This window comes from Podarcis muralis, chromosome 8 (assembly GCF_964188315.1).
Source record: "Podarcis muralis chromosome 8, rPodMur119.hap1.1, whole genome shotgun sequence".
In the NCBI taxonomy this organism is placed as follows: Eukaryota; Metazoa; Chordata; class Lepidosauria; order Squamata; family Lacertidae; genus Podarcis; species Podarcis muralis.
In genome coordinates this window covers 50,000,177-50,025,621 of record NC_135662.1, presented here as the reverse complement: position 1 = coordinate 50,025,621, position 25,445 = coordinate 50,000,177, and the positions used below count along the sequence as shown (strand labels likewise).

Sequence of the window (25,445 nt, the reverse complement as noted above, 5' to 3'; positions counted from 1 at the left end):
ATTATTTCAATTCTGGTCTGCTGGACTAACACAGATTCCTAATACAGTGGTACCTTGGTTGTCAAATGGCTTGGCTCCCGAACAAATCGGCTCCCGAATGCCACAAACCCAAAAGAAAGTGTTCTGGTTTGTGAACATTTTTTGGAAGCCGAACTTCCGACGGAGCTTCCGCAGCATCCGATTGAGTGCAGGAATCTCCTGCAGCCAATTGGAAGCCGCACCTTGGTTTTCGAACGGTTCCAGGAGTCGAATGGACTCCCGGAACAGATTAAGTTTGACAACCAAGGTACCACTGTACATCGATTTCTTAAGATAGCAGATTTATACCTGAAGTGATGCATTTGCTCGGTGCATGGAACTGAACCCACACTACTAGAACATCAGGATCCTGGAAAGAAAGACATTTGTGTAGAATGAAACATTTTTAACTTTAAGAATTGATTATGGTTGAAACATTGATCAGCTACAATCTTCACACAGAATCATATTTTAAAAGACCATGGCTTTAAGTCTTTACTACCCTAAACTACCAATACAGTAGGAAGAGAGAAGGGCTCTTCTGTGATGTGAATAGTTCTGTGCTCACCTGAACACAACCGATCATGACTGGCAAAGAAAAGCACACCATCAATTTAAGTGAAAGACGGATGTCCCCAGTACTTGGGCTGCCATATATCCGGATTTTCCCAGAAACTGGCGGGATTCCAAAGGCAGAATTGACGTACGGGGGAATTTTTGAAAGGTGGTGCTTTGTCCTAGATCTTAGGCAAACACTTCCCAAATAAAAACTCTGTTATTAAAAGCAAACTTTCAGCTAAGCATTTAAGGATAAATACTATTTTGGTTAATTCAACTATATTCCTTTGGTTTATAGTGACTTACTTGCCCATCACTTCTTGCATTCATTACATGGGATATCACCGATGGAGCTGCTCGCTGGGAAATGTCACAAGTAGGGAGCAAACTAACAGAAGCGTTTACTGGTTCCTTAGAAAATGTGAAACACCGCCATGCTACAGCATTCTGTAATAAAGATGTTTTTTACATTTTAAAAGCAGAACATGACTGCCATCCCCTAGCATTTCAGGTTATTGACTGTTGTCAGGATATGCTAAATAGAGCCCTGCTGTTTTGCCAACTGAATACAATTTTCAAGCAAGAGGTGGTACCACATGGGTCCTGGGAGAGCATTCCAAGCATATGGGGCGCTGAGCAGAAGAGATGCCTTTTAGACGCCAGATTAAATAAACCTTTGACTGAAAGAAGGGCTGTAGCTCAGTAACAGAGAACGTGTTTTGCATGCAAAAACTCCTAATTTCAGTCCCTGGAATCTCAAGGAAAAGCTGGGAAAAGACTCCTGTCGGTAACCCCGAATTGTTGCTGCCATTATAGGCAATCCTAAATGGATCCTATGGACTTGATATATGGATGCCTCCAGTGTTCCAAGTTGAGTGAGCAAGAAAGAGATCTTTGAAACAGCTAAAGATAGTGGAACATGCCACAAATGCACTGAGCTACAAGTAGTGGATAATTAGAGGGGGTGCAGCTGTGTAAGGCAGCAACGAGGAGTTTGTGCTGCATCCAGGAGTTGATAGGATCCCGATGTAAGAGTTGAGGGAGAGGTGCTATGCAGTCCAAGGGGCCATAAACTATTTTGTTAGCCAAGTTCTGGAAAGCTGGGGGTTGGGGGGAACTGCAAGGCAGAAAAAGAAAAGGCTGCAATAATGGTGGGTGGCAACTGGAGTTTACATTAAGGGGCAGAAAATAAGCGCGCTGTATTTAGCAAAGTTAGACAAGGGGTAGCAACATGACATGGAGATGAAGAGTAGAAAGAGGAATCCAAGAAAGTCAAGACTTTCCTTGATCAAGAAGGTAAATAACTATGTTACATTATGTACATACACTTAAGACAGCCAGGAGGAAGGGAGGATGAATATAGTAGGGAACCAAAAATAGATAATTGAGGGTGCTGATCTGGGAGAAGTATTGGAAAAGTTTTCCTTGCCAGAAACATTGAATGAGTGATTGATTGATTGATTGATTGATTGATCAGGTAGGAAGAAAGTGACCTGGTCAACGGTTTCACAGGCAGAAGAGACAAGGGCAGAAGTGATTATTTCAACCTCTTTAATGAAACATTTGCAGTTGAAGTAGACCTCCAGAAATAGAGCGAGGATCTACTTTACTAAATCAATGGAAGTCAAAACTACAGTGCAGTCAGCCTCACAACTGTATTGCCATGCAATAAGGTTCATCAGCTGCAATCCCTCTGCTTCAGCTTCTTAGAACATCTGCTTCTGACAGCTGTTGTGGGAATAGCATACTGAAATCCTGCTACACAACCAACATTTCCATTGTAGAGAAACATGTCAGGATTCAAAGAAAATATCTCAAGTGATATCAACACACTGCAACAAGGGTAATCCATTACCATTGGCGCTCTGCTTATCTGGGAGTAAAACCAAACTGCTGGTTACCCATAGTGTGGAACCAATGTAGCAGTCACTTACAAGTTGTTGCTTCTCAAGAGATCACTATACAAGTTGCTATACTGGGAGGGGGTTGTTGGTTTGTGCATATTTTTTTTGTTCTTGTTTTTGTGATGTATTTTGTGTTGCAAACTATGGATAAAAGCTCGTATACAAGTTTAAATAAATGAATGAATACTTACTGCATAAATAACAAGTCTGACTGGCACTCTAGCACATGTCTTGTTTGTTAGTTTCAGTGGAAGAGCTTTCCAGCTGCCAGATGGCATATCACCAAAGTCAAGATGGTTTGTCGTTCCTGCTTCCACCTAATATTTGAAAAGGGTGGATGGAAATAATACCTTTAAGAATTGAGGCACACAAAGTCCTATTTATTTGTATGAAGAAGCAAACAGGTGTCACTAAAGGATAACTAGACAAGAGATTCTAGCTGTGCCCCCTCCTGGAGAAGCATTCTGACCACAACCTCTGACTGTTACTATTACAGATTAGCCAAAACGAAGAAACAAAAAAGTTTCACCAACATCTGAAGTTATTAAAAATTGCTCATCGTGTACATCGGGATGGGGAAAACTTGGACCTAGGTGCCAAATGTGGCCCCCACCTCTCTCTGTCTGGCTCTCAGGACTCTCCCAAAGTCACATCTCCTCTTTGGCCCAACTTTATACCCATCTTAAATATTTTTCCCTGGCTGGAATGTGCTCTTGAACTCTGATAATGCCTCTTGCTTGCCTGGATGGAGAATATAAAGCAGTGTGTGACTGTGGACAGAAATGTACCTACTGTACAGAGGTCCATCCATACTTTGGCCTCTGGAAGACTGAAGCCCTCAGGATAAACATGTACATCCTGATATACATGGGTAACTAACAAAGTTTGGTAGATTTGGAGAGATCATTTATCGTATATTAAAATTATTGAAAATCTGACTATTTTTTATAGTGTAGTGAAATAATGCGCAAGTTTCAAGATTCAATATTGTCAATAGGAATTCAGGAAACGATTTGCAGAATGATACAGCTGATAACATAGCAGTGGGGGGCCCAGTTAGGGGCCCCCAGTTACAGAACACCATCTGCAGGGATATTTATTTGGTGCAAACTTTATACTGTAGGTGACTGGCAAAAACGTTTACTGAACCAGGCACTGAGTATTTACAACTCTGCTGTGCTTTTATTTCCTGCTTATTTTTGTATTTTGTGTTTTTAATTTTTGGAAACAATTAAACCTTTTGGATATTGCAGTGGCGCCCCACTTATGGATTGCCCTCCCTCAGGGAGTGTGCCTAGCATGGAATATGTTGACAATCTGGAATCTAATTTGGTTAAGACTCCTGTTTTCCCAGGCGTCTTCAGGTTGCTAGCATTAGTTTCTGTATGCTGCTGTAAGGAGATGTGCTGGCTCTGTAAGAACTTTTAAAATTATTTGTCTTCAGTTGATTTAAGGTACCTTTTTACCTGCTCTGTCTTTTTTGGATTGTTTGTACTTTGCTTTAAAGGTAAAGCGTAAAGGGACCCTTGACCATTAGGTCCAGTCGTGACTGGGGTTGCGGCGCTCATCTCGCTTTACTGGCCGAGGGAGCTGGTGTACAGCTTCCGGGTCATGTGGCCAGCATGACTAAGCCGCTTCTGGCGAACCAGAGCAGCGCACAGAAACGCCGTTTACCTTCCTGCCGGAGCGGTACCTATTTATCTACTAGCACTTTGATGTGCTTTCAAACTGCTAGGTTGGCAGGAAGTACTTTGCTTTATTTGTAGCTTATTATGAGATTGTAAGATGAATGGGGGGATAAATGTACCAAATACATTAATAAAAGCGAGCTAGGATACCTTATAGCATGTCAATTAGCTTATCTAGCTCAGTACTGTTCACAATGACTGGCAATGGCACTCTAGGGTTTCAGATAGGGAGCTCCTCAGCCCTGCCTGGGCTACACCCCTTCCCTCACTATGTATTTATCAGAAGTATGCATTATGCACTCATCTGGATTTTTACCTCAATATCGGGAATCTCAGCAACTGCGTTCACAATCACTCTAGCTGCTAAGGCCTGTGCCTGGACTATTGTATCTGCATCTGCAGTAAATGGCCAAGAGGCAATACTAAGCACACACTGAAAGACTCCTGCTTGACAGGGTAGGAACAGCATTTTTAGATCTTCTGTAGTACGAGGTCCTATGACAGTTTTGTTTTTAAACAGGAAGCACCTGTGCTTCAGAGGGTCCATCTACAAAAAAAGAAGCACACACACAATCAGAGGTTCAGGACAAAGCCAGCAATTCTCGATAGAGAGGTGTAAAATAGATGCAAAGAATTAGGATGGCATTTAAAGGTTCTGCGTTGACCGTATCCAAATCATTTCTACTGCTGTGCTGCCCCCCCCTTCCCCATGGTACATTGGTGAATACTTTTGAAATGGAACATAGGTATGAAAGTTTCATCACAATGACTTTTGTGTTTGACAAACAGGGATTGCTATCAATAGGAGGAAGAGTGTTGAAGTCCATCATAGTTTATGGACAAATTATATTAAAAAGTACAGAGCTTCAACCAAATTTCAAGTTAATAATTTTCTAGCCCTTTTGGGGGGGGGGGCTGGCAAGCAGGCCACCCTCTCTAGTTTAAAACACGGTTTACTTCACTAGAGAAAAAAAGCAAAATATTAAAAGATGCATAATACATATCAAGATTTGGTACATACCTTTTCGCCATCAAGCATAATACTAAGAAGGCCGATGCTGACCTGGAGCCACCGTTCAGATGGGTTAAGAATACTAAGGACTGTGTGTGATGTCAGCCCCACACAACAAGCATTAGGGAATGTTACTTCTTCTGGGACTTTTACACGTTCTAGGAAAGAGAAAATAACCAATAAATTGTTTCAGCTGCAAATTTTGGACAACATAAAACAGGGCTAAAATGTATTTTATCCAACAGCCTGCAGGCAGAGTTCTGCTCATGCAACAGGATTTCTCCCTTCAAATCTGCTCTGAAGGGTTCATCAACCTCTTGGAGCAGACAAAGGGAGCAGGAGAAAAAAATGTTCACTGGCTGCTTTACATATAATGAAGAACAAATAAAGATGGTAAATGATGCTCATTGAAATTTTAAATATATAAAAGGATGACGAAGAGTCCAAGTAAATGTCTTCCTGACCACAAAGGGCATTAGATAAGGTTGCTGGAAGAAAAACAAATAACTTACCAAGTCCAAATGGCACAGATTCCTCCAGCTGTCTAGGTCCACCAGCATCAGCTACTGTATGTGTACTGCTACTAAAGACATTCTGGCTGGATATGAAGTTGCACTGTGGAGCTGCACCCAACATTCCAGATCCAGCTTCTGAACCTGGTGTCATTCCAGCAGTGAGTGAGCTTGGAACATGACCCACAGAGATGGTAGAATAAATCAGTCCTGGTGGAACACCAAAAACTGGAGGACATCCAACTTGATACTGAGGCAAAGCCATATTTGTTTGAGATGGCAAGCTTCTCAGATACTGTTGGGCAAATGGTGTTGTTCTAAGGGAACACCCTGTTAGCAGTGTTGGAACTTGAGAAGATATGGCTGGAATTTCTGAAACAGGAACATGTGATTTAAAGTTTGCTATATTTTGATTTAATGAAATACAGTTACCTAAACCGTCATGAGCAGGCACATATTTTTGAGAGTCTAAGCCTGGTCCATGTGCTGCGTTTGTACACCCATGCTCTGTTACTGGTACTGCAACATTTCCCAGTTCGTTACTATTTGAACATTTCTGTGCAGATTGATCTTTGCTCTTTGATGGTTGCTCTCCAGTTGATTTCTGGTGCTCTGGTAGGCTGGAAGCATCTGCAGATTTGTTTATTTCTAGCTTCTTATTATGGTTTCTCACACTAGTGCTTGCACTGCTTAGTGATGGATGCTTGTTATTTTGCAAATCAATGGTTTTTTTAGTTTCTTCTTCCAATGCTGAAGTTGGGCTGGTCCAAACTATTGTTGTGCCCCAGCCACTAGCACGATTATTCTGAATAGAAGATATTAAAATTTTGATTAGTATTTATAATTTGTAATAAGCTTATGATTAGTACATATTACAAGCTTCTACACAGAGAGAGCCTACTAAACTTGCCTACCAAGTAGACAAAACACCACAATTAATTCACAAAATAAATTAATATTATTGCCTAAACTGATCCTTCTTCAATGGGAAAAGAAAGGCTTTTAAATGCAGAAACAATACTTACTGGCCCTGTTTGCATGTTATACTAAACCACAGTTAGAAACAAACTATGGCTCACTGTGAATGAACAGCGTGCTCCTCAGATTGCACCTATTCTGCTCCTCCATTTCCTGAGCCAGTGAAAGCTTAGCATGATGTGCAAGGCTCAATGTGTGGTTTCTCTCCAGGCAGGTGCAGTTTGAGCAGCATTCATCAGCACACCATAGCATAGGGCTTAACGTGATGTGTGAAACAGGCAACTATGTTAAATAAATTCATCATAGCTAATTTTTAAAAGCCACACAACTCTGGTACAAGGTGAGTATTTACTGCAAGCTTTTCATATAAAGTCAGCAATCTCATGATGCTTCCAGGAGGCTGTTTCCCCAGGAATGAAGCAAAAAGTAATTCTTAAGAAGTATTAAGGTGTATTGAGCAAGTGTGTATATGCAACTAAAGGTCAGGTGCAATATTTGCCGTGTCACCAGTACTAGCCCTGCTGGTACAGCATAGTAGTTGGCATGAGGCAGGGCAGGGATGGGGAACATTTTTGACCCAGCAGAGCAGATCTTTATCTTCTTCCATTCCCCACAGGTCAACTTTGATAGGTGGGGCCACCTACCTGTCACTCACCTGATGTCATAATGATGTCAGGTGTCTGGCAGGTGGCTTGTCCCACCCACCTGCCACATTGGTCCATGGACATGGGAAAAACAGCCCAAGCAGGACAGAACTCCTTGTGTATCAGTGTTCAACCCTACTTTTTGGAGGTTTGGGGTGTGCTAGACAATTCCCTGTGGGAACTTGCTGGCATGTGTAAATTAGGATTAGAGCTAATGTGTGGAGGATCAGTCCTGCTTCCTCCATCCTTGTCTAAGCCTGCCCCACACCTGACATCACAGACTATGCCAGTTTGGGGCAGGTGGGCATACCTTTGGGAAAAACATTCTGGCATGCCACATGGGGAGGCCTAGCAGGTCAAGTTTGATCCACAGGCCAGAGGTTCTCCTCTCCTATGGCACTGCACAAATGAGTTTTAATAGTCCACTGTGTTATTAATTCATATTAGTTCACGTTCACAAGTGTCCTAAGAATATTTGCTATGATTTTGACATTTTGTTTTTCATATCACTGATCTGAATTCCAGAGCAGCAGGTTCATGAACATGGTAAGTTTACAATGTGGCGGTGGGGGAGGTTAACTCTACCACTTACAGTGCATTTTGACCAGAACATTAAATTAGTTCTCCTTACTCATCCAATCCCTTGTATGTATGTTCCACTGTACTTAAGGGGACAAGAAACATTAGCGAAAGAGCACCTCAGGATAAGAGCGGTTTCAGCTTAAGAACGGACCTCCGGAACAAATTAAGTTCATAACCAGAGGTTATGTACAGAGTAAGTCAGAGTCCTGGCTAAAGTGTTTCAGCTTGGGTAATACAAGTCAAAATCTAGTACACCGTCCACTATACTACACTGATCCTTGACTAATATTTTATACTTCTGGTAAGATAGTTCTTCATAAAATGTACCTAAGATCAAACTACAACTTGAAACTTGGCATATAAAAATATTTTGCATCTAACAAGCTACTTACCTGACATCTCTCTGGACTAGACAGAGTTAGATTCTGAAGGGTTTTTTCAGTGGCAGAGACAAAGGTCAATCGTCCTAAGCTATGATCAGTATACAGCACCTGAGGTAAGCTATCATTACAATATGATTCCTTAGAATTTGATGTTGTATCAGGACAGTCAGCATCAGCCCTAAAACACAAAGAAAGCTTTTAAAAAATGTACCCATATACAAACTGCCTACATAACCATTTAATAATATCTGGTTTTTTACTCCATCAGTAATGTGATTTGCCCCTCATCTGTTTCCCTGGTAAGAGTAGTGGTTGCCACCAGACCAGCCCTGTGTTTCCAACATTCCACCTCCCACCTGGTCTTTAGTGTGACCTAGCAGATCCATCGCTGCTACCAGCTTAGTGCTACTAGCCTTTAACAGAAGCCACATCTGAGCCAATCCTTTAAAAAGTGTTTCTAGATCTCAGTTGCATGAAGCAAAATGACATAGTAACTGCTAAAACTACATGATCCAGTAAGAGGCTAGATGCAGCTTTTGAGTTTGCTTTTGCTCATTTCACACAGCCTTGGCTTAATAATCAAGTGATTGAACACTCATGGTTTTTCACCTTTCTTTTATTATCCAATTGCTCTGCCTCCCCACTTTATCACCTTAGCTGTCCTTCAGTGTCATGTCTGACCATGCTAAATCTCAAAAAACATAGTTCGGGGGTAGCCTCCTGATGCTGGTAAGACTAACGTTCCCATCATCCATGACACTGGTTAGTGCTGGCTTAAGCTAATGGAAATGTAGTCTAAAAACATCTGGAGGGCACCATGTTGGCTACTTGTTCAAGAGTCGGTGAACTTGGATTTAGGAGCACCATGGTTAATTTATTTGTGTAGCATGAGGCTTGCATGAGGCTTGCCTTTCATTTTTCCTGTATCACCACAGTATTTCATAAACAAATGTATACCGCTTAATAAAAATAAGCAGTTTACATAAATAATGGAATATTGATAATAACGTTTAACAAAATCCCTAAAAGTGAAGAGAAACAATAACACAAAGTGATGCACCACAGGTAACATTGAGCAGCATACTAAACAGATAATTAAAAATTAAGACCCAGAGTCCAGGAAAGCTTGGGTAAAAGTATGTTTTAAGAGGCATTACCCAAGAGGATGGGTTACAATGCAGGAAGCAGGCCTTCTTGGAGATGTCACAAAGTGACAATTGTCTGGTTGTGGAACGGCCAGCAGTGTCTCTGTGGAAGATCTTAAAGATCAGGTTTGGATCCTGGTGCCAGGTTGTGTAGGGTTTAAATTCCAGCAACGAAAGCCTGAACGTAGCTCAGTAGCTAATAGGCAGCTGCATTAATTTCTGGAGTATCCTTACTACTTGAGTGAGTCACATAATTTAGAAGAATAAATTAAGGATGCTGGCTCTTTGATTTGACACTGAATACTGCAATATTGTTCACTTGGCAAGAATGCTAAGCAGCAGCAGTGTCCTCATTTCTAGTTCACACTTAAATATGTAAAATTGACTGCCATTTTATATTATGACAACTGTCTTGAAGAGGTTTATATTGATTGAAGAGTGTTTAAAAATTAGGGCCTCATGTACAGAGGTCAAAAGTAATATTTGCCAATGATTAGTTAATGTGCATATTCAACTGAGAGATTATCTCTCAAAGACAGAGAGCATGCTTTGCACAAAGGAAATCCCAGGAATCTCATTTTAAAAAGGGCTGTCAGGTGGTGGGGAAGACCGACTGTGACCTGAGAGAGCTGTACCAATACAGCAGGCAATAATGGATTGTATGGCTCAGACCATGCAATCTAACCATCTAACCATATTCAACTACTAACTCCCACCCACATTTGGGCTTTTCATGTTCCCACACAATAATTACCCTAAAAGAGCAGTTCCAGAAGCTTCATTTGGAGATGAATGAATAAGTGGAGACGTTGAAGGTCTGAAACTGTATTGTTCATCATCTGAAATCTGTATACAAGGCATAGGAGTTGTAGGTGTCTGTTCCGTTGCTACAACAGCATTACCTGAATATTTTAAAAAGGAGATGTTGAAATTAATCCTCCTAGCCATGGAAAGAATGACTTCAGATTATCAGTGACTATCCACCTCAGGAGGCAGTACTTCTCAACAGAAATTTGCAATGCCTACGTTTAGGGATTTCATATTTAGCTATGAAATACCTAGACATAAAAATGGTAAAACAGTGAAGTATATGATAGAAGGATATCCTTGAGATGTAGCATTCTGACTGTGCACAGCCCCACCTTTTTACTATACATAAAATGCAGGTGTCAGCCCAGATGCCAACCTCTTAATGATCAGAAAGAACTACTGCAGTTTACGTCCCATGTTTGTCATGTGATGACATCCTATAAAGATATATTTAGCAACTGTGCTCAAATTCTTCAGATGGGCAGTTCTTCAACAGTGAAGCGGTTGCTGAAGCTTGCCTCCTTTCAAGTGCCAGTAGAAAGGGCAGAATGTATAATAAATAATAAATTATTATTAATAATAAATTATTTATTTAGAATAAATAATAAATTATTATTATTAGCCCTGTTTAGGAAAGTTTTTAATATTTAATGCTGTATTGTTTTTAACACTCAATTGGCGGCAGTCGCCCAGAGTGGTTGGGGAGACCCAGCCAGATGGGCAGGGTATAAATAATAAATTATTATTATTATATAAATTATAGAATGGGGCAACCAAAATCACTTGGATTCTTTCCAGGCATTGCTTTCAAAACAATGCCAAATGGGAGAAATACATAGCAGAGGTGTCTTGGCTTCTAACAAACCAAGTTGTGACCAACTCAAAATCTGTCCCCTTTGTCTGAAACAATCACTTCCTTATCCCAGGGGAAATTTGTAGAGTTTTCTGGCCATGCCTGAAATACCTTTACGTGATTCTGGACAACTCAATTCAATGAATCTGTCAAAAACTGCAGGAAATGAGAATGTTTATAAACGGAAGGTCTAGCCCTGAAGCTAGTCACGCTAATACCCTTCTGCTTAGACTTAGTTATCAAAAGAACACGTTTTTAACCACAATACTTAGAGAGTCTTACTCAGAGGGACAAAATATTCTGTGTGAATCAATCCATGGCTGCTTGAAAACAGCTATGCACCAAAGGCTACCATGGCCACTTTACTGCATGGCCACTATTAGAATGATGCTCCATGAGCCACAAGTTATGAGAACTAGGTGAAAAGAATAAAGTCATACAGAATACCCATGAGGCTAGTACTTCCAAGTAATAAGGGCCAGTGAACATTTGGGTAAGATTTCTGCAGAGCTTGAAAATGTTAGACAGCAACTCAATAAGACACCTGTATTTTGCCACATTTTAGTCCAGATTGAAATTGCTTCTGCTGAAAATCACACGCAAACAGTACAATAAATTGGGAAAAATTATGGTTTCAAATATTGCTATCAACAAATGTAAGAGTTGATGGGGAGAAGTGTGCTCCTTTTGTCCTTTACAATTACATTTAAATCCAGGGGGTATAGATCTTAACAAAATTTTTGGGCAAGCCAACATAATCTTGAACTAGGTCCTGGTCTGTTAGAATAAGTGAGATCATTTCAGAAATCCAAGTAATGGCAGCTGGGTGCACTTAGTACCTGGTTACAGGCCTAGAAAAAGGACAAGTAACCTAGATTCCTGTCAACAATTTGGAGACATAATACCTCTTCTTGCCTTGTCCTGAAGACTAGGATTCTCTGCCCAGAAGCCCAAAACCAAGCCCACCTAACTAAACTAAAACTAAGGAAGAAATGTTCTGTAAAAGCAACCATGCCTCAGAGGAAAGCAGCTCTCCTTCAATGGAGGCCAAGAAACAGCCTCCAGAAGTAGATGAGAGCAGTTATCAAGCACAGGAATGAAAAATAAACTTCATAAACATATAAATAACAAACTATTTCAGCTTACTTTCAAAGCAGGCTTCGGCAGAAATCAATATACCTATGCTCTAACTCACCAACATTTTTCTGGTTATCAGCAGATATATTTTCAAAAGCTATACATTTTTCATTGTTGCAGGCAGCATTCTCTTCCATTATCTTCTCATCTTGTTTCTCTTGGTATTTAATATTGGATATAGTTTTTTCCTTATTAGGGTGTACAGGAAGAGGGGAAAGCAATATTGGAACAGATTTTAAACTGAGGGACAGAGTGTTCTTGCTGGTTCTTCCTTCTGATTCAGAGTAAGCTGGATAAAGAAAAAAGTGTTCACAATCCAATTATACATTTTTGACTTTACACCAGAGATGCAGGGCTTTCCACTCTTATAAATGCGTTGCAAACTTCCTCCCACACAGACCAATAGAAATTACTTATGATCTTGGCAGACCACATAATTATTTTTCTGCCTATTGTAGCATTTACAACACACTGTGATAGAAGCTGTATGAATGTTAATTGTATTCTTATTGCATCTTTAATAGCTTATATTGAATTTAATGTACCATAATTTGCATCCCATAGCATTCAAACCGTAATGCAACATAAAACAATGTAATATGTGTGAATGCAGACATACTGTAGACCACCTGAATGCAGCTCACAGACCAGAGTTTGGGAACCTTGTTGTATTCAAAAGAAATAATTTAGATAAACATATATGGGCATCAAAAGCTGATATGTGAGCTTTCTGGCTGCACATGCAGTACCTTCATGCAAGCCAGCAAACAAACAAACAAACAAACAAACAAACCACAAACTCTTCCATTAATTAGAGTTTGCATTTCATCTAAACTGGAAAATTATGGTTAGCAGCTTTCAAACACACCAGGGTATTATGGCATGGCTGGAAGTTGGATTTGTATCCTGATTTGTTCTGAAACTATTAAGCACAGCTGCCCAACGCAAACAAAAATAAGAAACCACAGTGCAGATTTCCTGGATTGTTTGCAGGCCCACGTGAACAAAGGGCTATGTGTGTGGTCAAAAGATCTATTCCACTGCAAAAGGGCATTTCTCTCATTACAAGCCATACTGTCCCAAAGTTTTCATTAAGCTGCATTGAAATAAATGCCATTTTGTGAATGTCAGTTGTAAATGTTCTTTTTAAAATTGCACAGCTACCAAACAGTTTAGAAGACATGTTAAAGACTTACCGGGAAGTGTTTTTCCACTATCCTCCAAAGATATGGTAGTAGTTTCTGATGGTCTCTTTTCTGAATCTGGTACAGAAGTCAGGTTTTTTGGAAGAAAGTCTTCACCTCTGTTAGATGCTGCTTTTAAACATTCCATTTCCTTTTTTTCAAAACTTGTTTTACAAGATGAGTCTCTGTAACTGTTTTCCTCATGTATTATGCTTAGATTAAGCTTCTCTTCTCCATGCCTGATAGACAAATTACTTTTGGACAAGTCTCTTGGAGAAGGCATTTCAGATTCCTGTTTGTACAAAACTGTACGCAAGTCCCTGGCAGTTGCTTCATCTTTAATTATGCTTTCGGGTTCACCGTCATTCTCAACCTCATCAGTTTTTCTGAGATATTTCTCTATGTCAAATGTGCTATTTTCTACATTGTTGACATATGACTGACTTGCGGCAGAAAAGTCTGTCGGTTTGACACCTCCAGGGATGCTTGTTACTTCTCTATTTTTATTTGAGGCTTTCGTCATCAAAGCAGCGAGTTGTGCTGGATCAGTACTAACAGAAGCATTTGCAATAGCAGATGCAATTGTGCTTATACTTAATATAGATGGCTCATGCTGCTTACATTCAACTTTTCGGTCTTCGCATTTCTCCTAGAAGTTGGAAAAGAAGTTGACATTTTTAACATCCTGTAGCAAAGCTGAACTCATGTGTCATAATGGTTATATTGCCTCCAATATCAGAGGCAGTATAGTTCTGAATACCAGTTATTGAGCATTTTAAACAGGAACTGCATCATCGCACTCATGTCCTGCTTGTGTGAGCCAGTGTGGTGGTTAAGAGCGGTAGTCTGCTAATCTGGGGAACCGGGTTCGCGTCTCCGCTCCTCCACTTGCAGCTGCTGGGTGACCTTGGGCCAGTCACACTTCCTTGAAGTCTCTCAGCCTCACTCACCTCACAGAGTGTTTGTTGTGGGGGAGGAAGGGAAAGGAGAATGTTAGCCGCTTTGAGACTCCTTAAAGGGAGTGAAAGGCGGGATATCAAATTCAAACTCTTCTTCTTCTTGTGGGCTTCCCATTGTCATTTTGGCTGGCTACTGAGAATAGAATGTGGGACTAGACAGACCTTTGGTCTGATCCAGCAGTAGTTCTGCCACTCAGACAATTTATTCAGAAAAACTGACCAAGTTTTCCACTCATGAGATAGTATGTTTTAGCTTCCAGCTTCAGGTTTAACTGTACCATATTTTTCCATGTATAAGACAATGCTTTTTGCTAAAAAAAAAATAAGGGAAAAATTGGGTGTCGTCTTATACACAGATAGTGAATATAGAGGGGGGATATATGATTAATGGCAGCAGCAAGCAGGAGATTGGCAGCAGCGATTGGGCAAGTGATTGGTGGCTGTAGCAAGGCCTGCTGGCGATTGGCTGCGGCTGCAGCAATTGGGCAGGTGACTGGCGCTGTGGCGAGGCGGGCAGGTGACTGGCGGCTGCGGCAAATAGGTGGGTGGGCTGTTGGTGGCAGCAAGCGGGCAGACAATTGGTGGCTGGGGCGGGGTGTGTGTGATCAGCAATGGCTGTAGCAAGCAATCAGCAGTGGCAGGCAGGCGAGTGAGCGATTGGTGGAAGTGACCTCCCCCGCCCCCCAAAAAGCTAAACAAATTAATTTCTTAATTTTGGGTAAAAAAAAATAGGGGTCGTCTTATACATGGGAACATCTTATACATGGGAAAATACGGTATGTTAGACACACTGAAATATTTGTTTCAGAATTCTTATAAGAAATGAAATACTTTTAAACAGATATCTATTTTGCTTTTGATATCTAAATACTTACCCTTCCTCTCTCTCTGTCTTTTGCACTCACTTCACAAAGGGTAAATGTAGCAGATGCAATGTGGGAGTCTTCCTTAATGCTTTCTTCTACATCCCCTAAGACAAGAAAAGTTAGCTTGTGTTCACTGGAATACTGTTTACAATAAGCCAATGAAAGAAATGTATATTGCAAAGAACAAATTGCAAAGGTTAATGTTGCACCTAGCCATATTCAGATCATTATCCATGTTTTCATGCTGCTGTTCCTCCTCTTTCTGTTGTATACTTGCTTTGGCACAGATATTTCTGTTAACCTGATTTTTTAACTCACATTAATGTAGAGTTCCCTGGCTTGGATGCAATGGGGAATTCTGGATTAACGCAAGGCAGGAGATCCAAGTCATTGGCCAATGTGAAAAGGGGAGAGAAATGTGTTTTATGACACTATGAATGATTGTCTGAACATGGCCATTTTAAGTGTAAACACCACACAAATGTAATTAAACACACATCTAAGATCTATTTGGAATAACGAAAATCCTTTGTAAAAGCAATTTAATTCTATCTGTACTCTAACTGCTTATTTTCATACCAAGCGCAGTGTGTGAGGATAATACTAAGCTGCATAAGGAAACATGATTTCTAAGCCATCCTTCATGAAAATACTCCAGGGTAATTTACAGATCTGTACCATTAAATAGGTAAAGGGACCCCTGACCATTAGGTCCAGTCGTGGCTGACTCTGGGGTTGCGGCGCTCATCTCGCTTTATTGGCCGAGGGAGCCGGCGTACAGCTTCTGGGTCATGTGGCCAGCATGACTAAGCCACTCTGGCGAACCAGAGCAGCGCACGGAAACACCGTTTACCTTCCCGCCGGAGTGGTACCTATTTATCTACTTGCACTTTTGTGCTTTTGAACTGCTAGATTGGCAGGAGCAGGGACCGAGCAACGGGAGCTCACCCCGTCGCGGGGATTCGAACCGCCGACCTTCTGATCGGCAAGCCCTAGGCTCTGTGGTTTAACCCACAGCGCCACCAGCATCCCTGTACCATTAAATACCACACATAATAAAGCACCAAAACCAAAATTTTAAAATCTGTTAAAAAAACTCTTGGCCTGCATATAGCCCCAACACGGTTTTTGACACCCCCCCAAATGACTTTTAAAAGTTCCTATGCAGCACTAGTGTTACGATACGAAAAGGTTTTTGTGATACCCATGTGTCTTTTTTTTTTTTTTTAAGAAATTTAAAATTAGCTATCCTCACTTTCAGACTTCAGCCATGCCCACTTTGACATGTTACCCCTGGAGGGGTTGGCCATGAGTCAATCCTTCCCTCTGCATGAAAAATATGAGCTGCTCCTTACATTAATATGAAACAGCATGAAACCCTGCAGGACCCTGCAGCATAGTTGCCAGGGGGCAGAGAAGTCCTCTAATGCCATTCTGGAATATGCTCAATATAAAACACAGGCCCCATTTTCTTGCCCTCACTTACACTATGTTGGCAGGCTAGCAGCTTAGTCTGCAGCTGTATGCTATATAGTGTTATCAGACTTGGCCCAATACATAAGCAGATTTTGGAAATGAAGTGAACAACCGGCTAACATCATGCGTGGCCAGCGTGGTGCCCTTCAGGTGTTGTGAACAGTCCATTAGCCATGCTGGTGGGAAGTATGAGGAACTGTAGTTCACAATCTTTGGAGGCCACTAGGTTGGCTTCGCCTGATAAACAGCTACTTGCACAGAATTCTTAGGTTTACGAGAAATTATTAGGTTTACAAGAAATTACCTTGAAGAGTAGATGTCTGAGAATTCTGATCATCAGAGTTTGTTCTAGATACATCAGATTGCCTCCACAAAGGAAGAGGTTGTCTCTTTTCCGGTGAAGTAATGTGATAACCAAAAGATGGCTGTAAGAGGAAATAACGTTCGTGATAAACCCTTTGAGAAACATGTAGTAATAGAAGCTGGCCAACACAGCGTCTAGATCTGGAAGATGTCAAACTTGCCTTCAAAAAATTGCTTCTTTGCCCTGTGTTTCACAGTCCATTGTAGAAAATAACTCAACAGGTGTTTACAGGGACATGAGACTACCTCATGGACAAGTCAGTAATGGGCTACATAAAATGCAGTAGTTCTCCGGGGTCTCAGGCATATATCTCTTTCAGTCCTTTATCAGAGATATTTTAATGAATTTGGAAGGCACTAAACCTGCATTTTCTGTATGCAAAGCATATGCTCTATTACTCAGCTATGAGCCTGCTCATTTACTTATTTCTATTTTGTAGTCTGAGAGGAATCTTGTCAAAAACCAAGTTTGTACATATAGTGGTAAAAGTATGTGGACAAGACAGCTACGTACCCGTTTCACATCACCTCCTCCTCCGAGGCAACCAAGAGCCTCAGACCTCTGACCAAAGAACTCTCCTAGAGAGAGCCGTAGGTAACTAGCATCTTTGCTGAAGTCGGTTTGTGAACCTCTAAGTGGGTTGCCGTTATTAACACATTTCCATGAAGAGTCCTCTAATCCAGAGGTATTTTGCAGTTCCATTTTCTCTTCCTGAAAATGTAGCAAACAAAAACGTCAAGAATTATCATTACCTATAGACAAAAGGATCAGAATAGCCTCTTTACGATGTTTCCTACCTGAATAAATCTGTGTTCCCTTTCAAATTCTTCTTGATCTTGGTCAATCACAGCAATTGCTTCAGCTTTTCAAAGAGTAAGAGGAAGGGAAACGATTAATCTCTTAACATATCCCACATTCCCTAGGCAGAATGGATGAATGAGTGAAAGGTAAAGTAAACATGAAGTAAAAATTACATTAAAAATTAGGCATATTTTATGTACTGAGCTGTTTCCTGTAAGGCCATGTAATGTTAATATGCAATTTGTTTAGCTCCATCAGCTGAATGTTTTAAGTCGGCTAAAAGCATATCTGCTTACTCAGGCTTCTTGAGATGTTTAAGGTGGTTATTCTGTTCAGCTACTGGCTGTGATGTTTTTAATTGATGGATTTTTAAAAATAATTTAGTTATTGTTTTCTGATTTCTATTTGTAATTTCATGATATTTCTAGCTACTTAAAGAGATTTTTTCCTAAAAATGTCACCAGTATATAAATCCAAATAAATAAATAAAATTTAAAAGTTTTGTGTAATTTTATGATATTATGGTAATACCAACTGTAAGAAAAGACAGATATTTACCATTCAAGGAGAACCACTTTGAATAAAAACAAGCTCTTGTATCATCTGAAGCCCTGGTATTCTGTGCTGCTGTCTTTGTAAGGAGCAGAGCTATCAGCTAGGAAATCTGAAAGCCATGCCAGCCATTTTCCTCTACCATTATTTAATTTCAGCAGTTTTGTAAGTAATACTACAATTGAAGTCTATCACAACTAATATCCTAAGTTTAAAGAAGTCAGGTTACTTATGCTATTAATTGTCAATTGCTTTAACACTGAAGTTTCAGTTACCCAAAGAAGTATTTTTGTTTCACTGTCATCCAATTGGCATCTGCATTACATTACCTACGAATATGTGGAGAATCTTGGTGACCCATGTCCTAACATATAATTAATCTTGTAGTACAAACTTACTCAAGCCAGGTCAAAGGAAAGCTTTGCAAGACCCCTGCTATGTTTCCTACTTATCTTTGTGGAAAGGAGTAATTTAAAACCGAAGTAAAAAAAATAATTTCGAGAAATCAAGGGAGCTCCGACAAAACTCCTTCTGATACTGACATATTTTGTAAATGTAGGTGTCTGTTCTTTTAAGATTAGGAAGTGAAATGCAACCAAGACATTTCCAAAGATTTAAAGGTATAGTAAGGCTTACATCCAGCTACGAAGTCTCCACTTAAGTTTGAGAAATTGGATACTTCTTCTTTATTAAATGACGTGTAGTAAGCAAGATCTGTCACCCATCTACCATCTTCATTTTGATACACAACATCATGTGGTGGGTCCTCTAAAAAAGGAATCACATATTGTCTTTAGCTTCCTCCACTTTCAGTCATGACACACATGTACATGAATGAGTACATTACAATACAGCACAAATAAGGTTCCTATCCAAAGGATGTTACTACCTAGACTTTGACAATTGGGGGAAGGAAAGGAAAGCTAACAATGAGTTGATTTAACAAAACAACAACAACAAGCAATACATGCATGCTTTAACTTAGTGGTTAAATCAAAACTGAACCGGGATATTCAAAAGCTACTTTTGTTCCACTCTCATTTTCAAGTAAGCTACAGTATTTCATCAGTAAGGCCATGTGCTGTTTACTTCAGGCATAACACAAAAGCATTCACAGCAGCCACCCACCAACTCACCAACATCTCAAAATCAATCTAGAAGCTGAAAGCACACAGGAGCTAGCATTTAACTAACCTTCTGCTGTACATTCATATTGCTCTGAACCTTTGTAAGCACTTGGCGACAGGTATGCATCAGCCAGAGGAACATAATTTTCATTAGCAAGCTGCGACAGATCAGGAAATTGGGTTTGCTGTTCTGTGTGCCATATCTCAGAAGCAGCATTACTGTCAGCAATGCATTTAAAGTAGAGAGAATCTAGCTTTAATTCACAGTTGGTTACGTTTGTGGCATCCTTTTATAAAAAACAAAAGGAAAGAGAGAGAGTTACTTTATTAACTGGACAAAAATGTTCATTTTCTTTTTAATGTCAATTAAGAGATACCGTATTTTTCGCTCTATAACACGCACCAGACCATAACACGCACATAGTTTTTAGAGGAGGAAAACAAGGAAAAAATATTCTAAACGAAACAGTGGATGTATGATTTTTATGGTTCATGCTGTGGCCACAGACATGTGATCTGACAGTGAGTTTGGGGTAGCCCAATGCAAAAATCCTGAGGATCCATGTGGATCCATGCTTTGTAACCACGTTTTTGCGCCATTGCGCCCCCATGAAACAGTGGGTGCGTGTGTGTTTTTTGGTGCAGGCTATAGCCATGGAAATGCTATGTGATCTGATGGTGAATTTGGGGTGACCCAGTGCAAAAATCCTGAGGATCCATGTGGATCCGTGCTTTGTAACCACGTTTTAAGTGGGGAGGGAAGGAAAAGAACTCAAGGGACAAGGAGCACGTGTGGGGGGTGTAGAGAAGGAGCTTTCCTGCGAGCTGAGCGGGGAGGAGGGAGGGAAAGAGCACTGTTGCTTTAAAGGTATACTTAAGGTATTTGCCCTGTGCCTGGGTTTTTTCCATTTAACAGTTTGCAGCCTTTTCCGTCCGCTCCTTGTTTTGAGGCAGAATAGATTTGAGCAAGTGAGGAGGGCTTGGATTGCAGGGGATTCGCCATTAGCTGTGTAAAAGCGCTCCTCCTTGCAGCCTGAATGATAAGCAGCCACCAGCAGCAATAGAATGGAGCACAAAAAAGAGATAGGGGCACTAGGACCCAGCCAATGCTCAAATCTATCCTGCCTGAAAACAAGCTGCTCCGTCCCAGCTGAGATGCGGGGATTTGCGAAGTTTTCCCCTCTCCCTCATCCCTCCCCAGCCTTTTTTTTTACTTCCTGGTTTTCACTGCGCTGGCTCAGAGCTCGAGGTTGGTTTTATTTTGCTGCTGGTTACTTAAATTTTATCTTTCCTGCCCTCCCTCTGCAGCCTCATTGCTCTGTTTAGAGAGCGCACAGACTTTTGCTAGCGTCTGTCCCTCCTCCCTTGTAAGCGGCTGCTGCCGGCTTTGCTGCCATGGCTCTCCTTCCCTCCCTCCTCCCCGGCTCCAGGTCGCTTTAAAGCAAGCAAAGTCAGAGCCTCGTAGAGCCTGTAAGTGGCTCCCGCTTTGCTTGACTGACGGCAGCCATGGCTCCGATCCGTGCATTCGCTCCATAACACGCACAGGCATTTTCCCTTACTTTCTAGGAGCAAAAAAGTGCGTGTTTTGGAGCGAAAATTACGGTACTTTCCCAGACCAATTTTAAATAACCTCATGTAGTAAGGTTTTCTATAATTGCTCAAGGACTTTCATTGAGTATGGTTTTAGCAAGCAATTTAAAGTGTTTATTGCTGTTAAGTAGTGTATGCCATTTGGGCAATTTTACCGGGAAAGCTCCCTCCAGCTTGCAAATAGGATCATCAGCTAGGTACTGTTAACTATAGTGCTCATTGTGGTGATGGGGAGAGGAGGAAGGGACAAAAGGAACAAGTTAATGTTGCCGACTCAAGGTCTTGGCGTGAGACAGATGACTACTGGTTGGAAAAAAATAATAGGGATTTGCATGTGTGATTGATTCATAAACTCTTGAGAAGCTTTGGAAATTCAGACTACTCAGAGTGTTTTCCTTAAAAAACAGAAACAAAAAGTATCCCCAACACTTGCTCAAAAAGAAGTCTGATTTATTTTTAAAAGAGATGATCCCCTGTTAAAAGAAACTGGTGATATCCAACTCATAGAGTAGACCCATGAACAAGTTACTTAAGATTATTTATTTCAATGGGTCTACTCTAGGAGATACCCAACATTAGGTCAAACTCAGTATCTTGAGCCAGAATACATGGATTCTGATTTTCAGTCCTCTACTTACATTTCTGCTGCTGCTGACTGTTTTCGTCTTTACAGATATTCCATCTTCCTCACTACAGTCATAACAACCTGCAGTGATACAGTTATTTAGCATTGATTTTAAATGAAATGAAAGAAATGTTGTAATAGAAAAAAACATTTAATAGGTAACACATCTTGGCATCAACATGTTATTCCCACAGTACTTTGGGCATCATTACTATACCGTATTTTCCTCATTATATTCATTTTTACTCAATATGCATTTTTTAAAAGATGCTTAAAATTTGTCATGACACGATTGTGCCTTTTAAGGAGACACAGAATAAACTATAAGTTGTACCAAACTTATATGCACATTCAGTACATTAAAATGTCACCATCAATAACAGAGCTGCTACCTAGGGCATCTGAAGAAACGTGTTGATAATCTGTTGTTCTACTGCATACTTCAGATGTGTAAACTACCATTTCAGCAGGAAACTTTTCAGAACTATCTCTGTGTCCGGAGTTTAGACTAGGTTTACTGCATTCTACCTGTTGCAAATAAAAAAGAAAAGATAAGCAAATGCGTTGCAAATTTAAAATAAAATTAAATTAAAATGTATTTGAGTATAGGCAACCCACGTTCAGCAACCCCCAAACTATATTGGTTAAAGGTTTGTGTCTTCTCTAGAAATTTAGCCAAGCTTAATTATGACGCACCTCTTGCCTTGCTGTCATGGGCAACAAAAATTGCTCGTCTTTTTCATTCTGCCCAGCTTTCTTAAAATCATACAGTTCTTCGTCGCTAGCAACAGGAGAATCAGTTCTTGCTGCCTGGTAAACGTTAGGTATCTGGAACTTTTCCTGAAGAATTTTAAGTGTTAGTTTTCAGCCAAAATGCCTTCAATGTGCTCTAGAGTTGGGGAGGCCTGTGGCTTTGCAAGGAGCATCATACAATGTGTCAGGATGAGCCCTGCTCACCTCTACAGCTTCAAAAGGCGAAAGATTTATACGATCTGAAGAGAAACCAGAGTATCACCTCTACAGCTTCAAAGCTGGGAGGCTGGCTAGCTGCTCCTCACGCTCAGAGCAGGTGAAGCTCAAGTACCCAAGAACTCTTGAGCAACGACAGAAGATTATTTATGTAGTCTGTTAGAGCATGATCCACTTGCACCACAAGTGTAGTGCTTATGAAGCATCCCAGAAAGTCTGAACAGAACCATTTCTTTTCACCAACCAATAAGGGCGTACGAGCACAAGTACACAACATTAGGGAGAATGCCTAGTCTCTGTGTGCTGCCTTATCTCCATCTATTGCTCATTCTCTATTCTTTTGTAGTTCTTGTGTAGAAGGTGGGGAGAGAAAAGGGAAATTATTGCTATTAGGATCCTCTGCAGGAGATGCAGTTTTGGGGCAAGTGAACTGTGCCTCATTTCAGCTCCCTTAAGTTACCAACATTATCTACCCAACAACCACCTTTTACAAAATTGTTCATGCAGACTAACAATGTCATAGTGTGCCTACAAACCCCCAATACTAGAATAACTGAATCTTCACTTACACTTTTCCTATTTGAAGGCAGTTCCATGGCTTTAACATGTTCTCCAAATTCATGTTCTTCAACATCTTCCATCTGCATTTCTGGTAGTACCAGCTGCTCAAAATAGGTCTCCAGTTGGCCATCACAGAACTCTTCATCTCCAATTTCATATTCTAATTCAGCAAAAAGCAGCTTGCCATTAGTTCAAATATTAAGTATGAACCATGTGCATTCTTCCACAGTTCCCCAGATATATGCACACAGGTGTTTTAAGGATATATGTATATGATCTACACTTCACATGTTCACTGCAGGAAGAATATGCATTGCATGAAACATCAGTGCACAAATAATCTGGCTTGCTGCTGGCAGTGTGGAGCCATCCTTAGCAAAAATAAACTGGAAGTATACCAAACAATTCGAATTTTAAAGCAATACCTGTAGAATTTCCTTCTAAACTTGCAAAGCTCAGTGGTTGTTCATTTTCTATAAATCTGGAAAAGCCGATCCTAGCGTTGTTGTCTATTTCATTTGTTATTCTCTTCTGACCATGTTCTAATGAAACAGCCTACAAACCAAAGCCAATACAGGAATTTGAATTACTTATTGTTGAGTCTCCTCCATAACTTCACTTTTCACTGGCTGGATCAATCAAAGTCTCTAGTGTTCATCAAATGCCCCCAAGGAAAGCAGAACATGATGTTATATTATCCCATGCTTAAGTCGCATAAGTTTTTTAAAATAGAAGGGATTCAAGAAATTACAGACAATTTAATGTTTGTTCCAGTTAAATTGGTGGAAAGCTTTAAAGATAAAATGGTAAAGTATAAAAGAGAAGAAGTCTTGCTGATGAAACAACAGCATGGCTTCTGCAAAGATAAAGCCTGCCTCAGTACTACTTTGGATTCTTTGAGAGTGTGGCCAAGCATGTGGAGAGTGATGCTTCAGAAGACATTATTTACTTAAGACTTTTTGCTAGAAAAAAGTACATTAGTTCTTTGTAAAGTCTACATCGATCATACTGCAGAAAAGTTACCTTGTAGTCTTCATTGTCTTTTTCAAATGAAGCAAATATTCTAGCTGTCAAATCTGAAAGTAAAAAACAACAGGTTTTTTTTCTACTGCATTAGCAGTTCTCTTTACAAAGACAGAGCAAAGAATTTGCCAGGAATTTCTTAACTACAGTGGTACATGGATTATATTGCTTGAAAAATATATGCAAATGCTCTTGCTCTGCAAATATCATTAGTTTATTTGGGAGGGGCACTGTCTCCCACTTAGCACTGTGCATAAAAATTGAACACTATCAAGAACCTTTAGCAAATGTAACCTAATAAAGTATGGAATCATTCAAGAATATTATTTTTTTAATTAATTGCACCCTTCCAAGTACATTCACATATGTGCTCAGGTGCAGAGAAATGTGGGTTTGGTTTGCCCAAAATTACTTTAAACCACTTTGAGGTTTTTTACAATCAAGTGGTGTATAAATTTTATGAAATAAAAGTAAAGAAATAAAATTGTCTGGCAGGCCTAATTAGGTCTGTAGATCAACAGCTCCCCACTCCTGCTCTACTCCATTCTCCCCCATCACCAAATCAGCCCTCAAATTATGTAGATGCCAGCTACTACCTTATTTTTGGTAGCTCCAGTTCATTTCCAAACTGATGGGAAACTCAAGTGGGTGACTATTAGCGGGAAAGCTATATTACACTTGAGGTATCACAAATGAGGATACCACACTTAGCAGAACTTCAGAATACATTGTAGAATGCTTAATAGTATTCCTACAGACACTGTGAAAACTGCCTACCTTCCAAGTGTTGAAGTGAAAGCCTCTCATGCAAAGAATGCCACTGGTTCCCAGAGCATTCATTAGAAAAATGCTGGTGCTTTTGCTGCAAAACATTAGATTCTTCCTGGCTTGACTCCAACTGATTGTCTGCAGCTTTATTACAGCATTCCCTGAGAAAGTTAAAATGAAGGTTTTAATCTTAATTTTACAACTACTTAGTAGTTTTATATACTTAATGTCAGACAGCTCCACCTGCATTGTTTAGCTGAACCACACTAAGCTTCCAGAATAATTTCCCTAGTGGTATCTTGTAGATTGGATTACACCCTGGATATTGTAGGAAGGAAGCTGCAACCTGCTGCATT

At 40.3% G+C, this 25,445-nt stretch overlaps 1 protein-coding gene across 1 annotated transcript in view; it reads right to left on the bottom strand.

Annotated features, from left to right (window-relative positions):
• Positions 1–25,445, bottom strand: part of CEP192 (centrosomal protein 192) — a 67,764-nt gene that overhangs the window by 23,118 nt on the left and 19,201 nt on the right. Inside the window, exons 13-35 of the mRNA XM_077933625.1 lie at positions 25,099–25,250; positions 24,322–24,374; positions 23,724–23,853; positions 23,307–23,458; positions 22,465–22,608; positions 22,161–22,296; positions 21,782–21,849; positions 19,621–19,840; positions 19,063–19,194; positions 17,871–17,935; positions 17,587–17,784; positions 17,014–17,134; positions 15,243–15,337; positions 13,421–14,057; positions 12,283–12,513; positions 10,179–10,326; positions 8,289–8,457; positions 5,693–6,497; positions 5,190–5,338; positions 4,485–4,715; positions 2,672–2,797; positions 883–1,023; positions 328–388 (exon numbers count right to left, since the gene is read on the bottom strand). Of these exons, the coding sequence (XP_077789751.1) occupies positions 328–388; positions 883–1,023; positions 2,672–2,797; positions 4,485–4,715; positions 5,190–5,338; positions 5,693–6,497; positions 8,289–8,457; positions 10,179–10,326; positions 12,283–12,513; positions 13,421–14,057; positions 15,243–15,337; positions 17,014–17,134; positions 17,587–17,784; positions 17,871–17,935; positions 19,063–19,194; positions 19,621–19,840; positions 21,782–21,849; positions 22,161–22,296; positions 22,465–22,608; positions 23,307–23,458; positions 23,724–23,853; positions 24,322–24,374; positions 25,099–25,250 (4,364 nt within the window). The remainder of the gene's footprint in view (positions 1–327; positions 389–882; positions 1,024–2,671; positions 2,798–4,484; positions 4,716–5,189; positions 5,339–5,692; positions 6,498–8,288; positions 8,458–10,178; positions 10,327–12,282; positions 12,514–13,420; positions 14,058–15,242; positions 15,338–17,013; positions 17,135–17,586; positions 17,785–17,870; positions 17,936–19,062; positions 19,195–19,620; positions 19,841–21,781; positions 21,850–22,160; positions 22,297–22,464; positions 22,609–23,306; positions 23,459–23,723; positions 23,854–24,321; positions 24,375–25,098; positions 25,251–25,445) is intronic.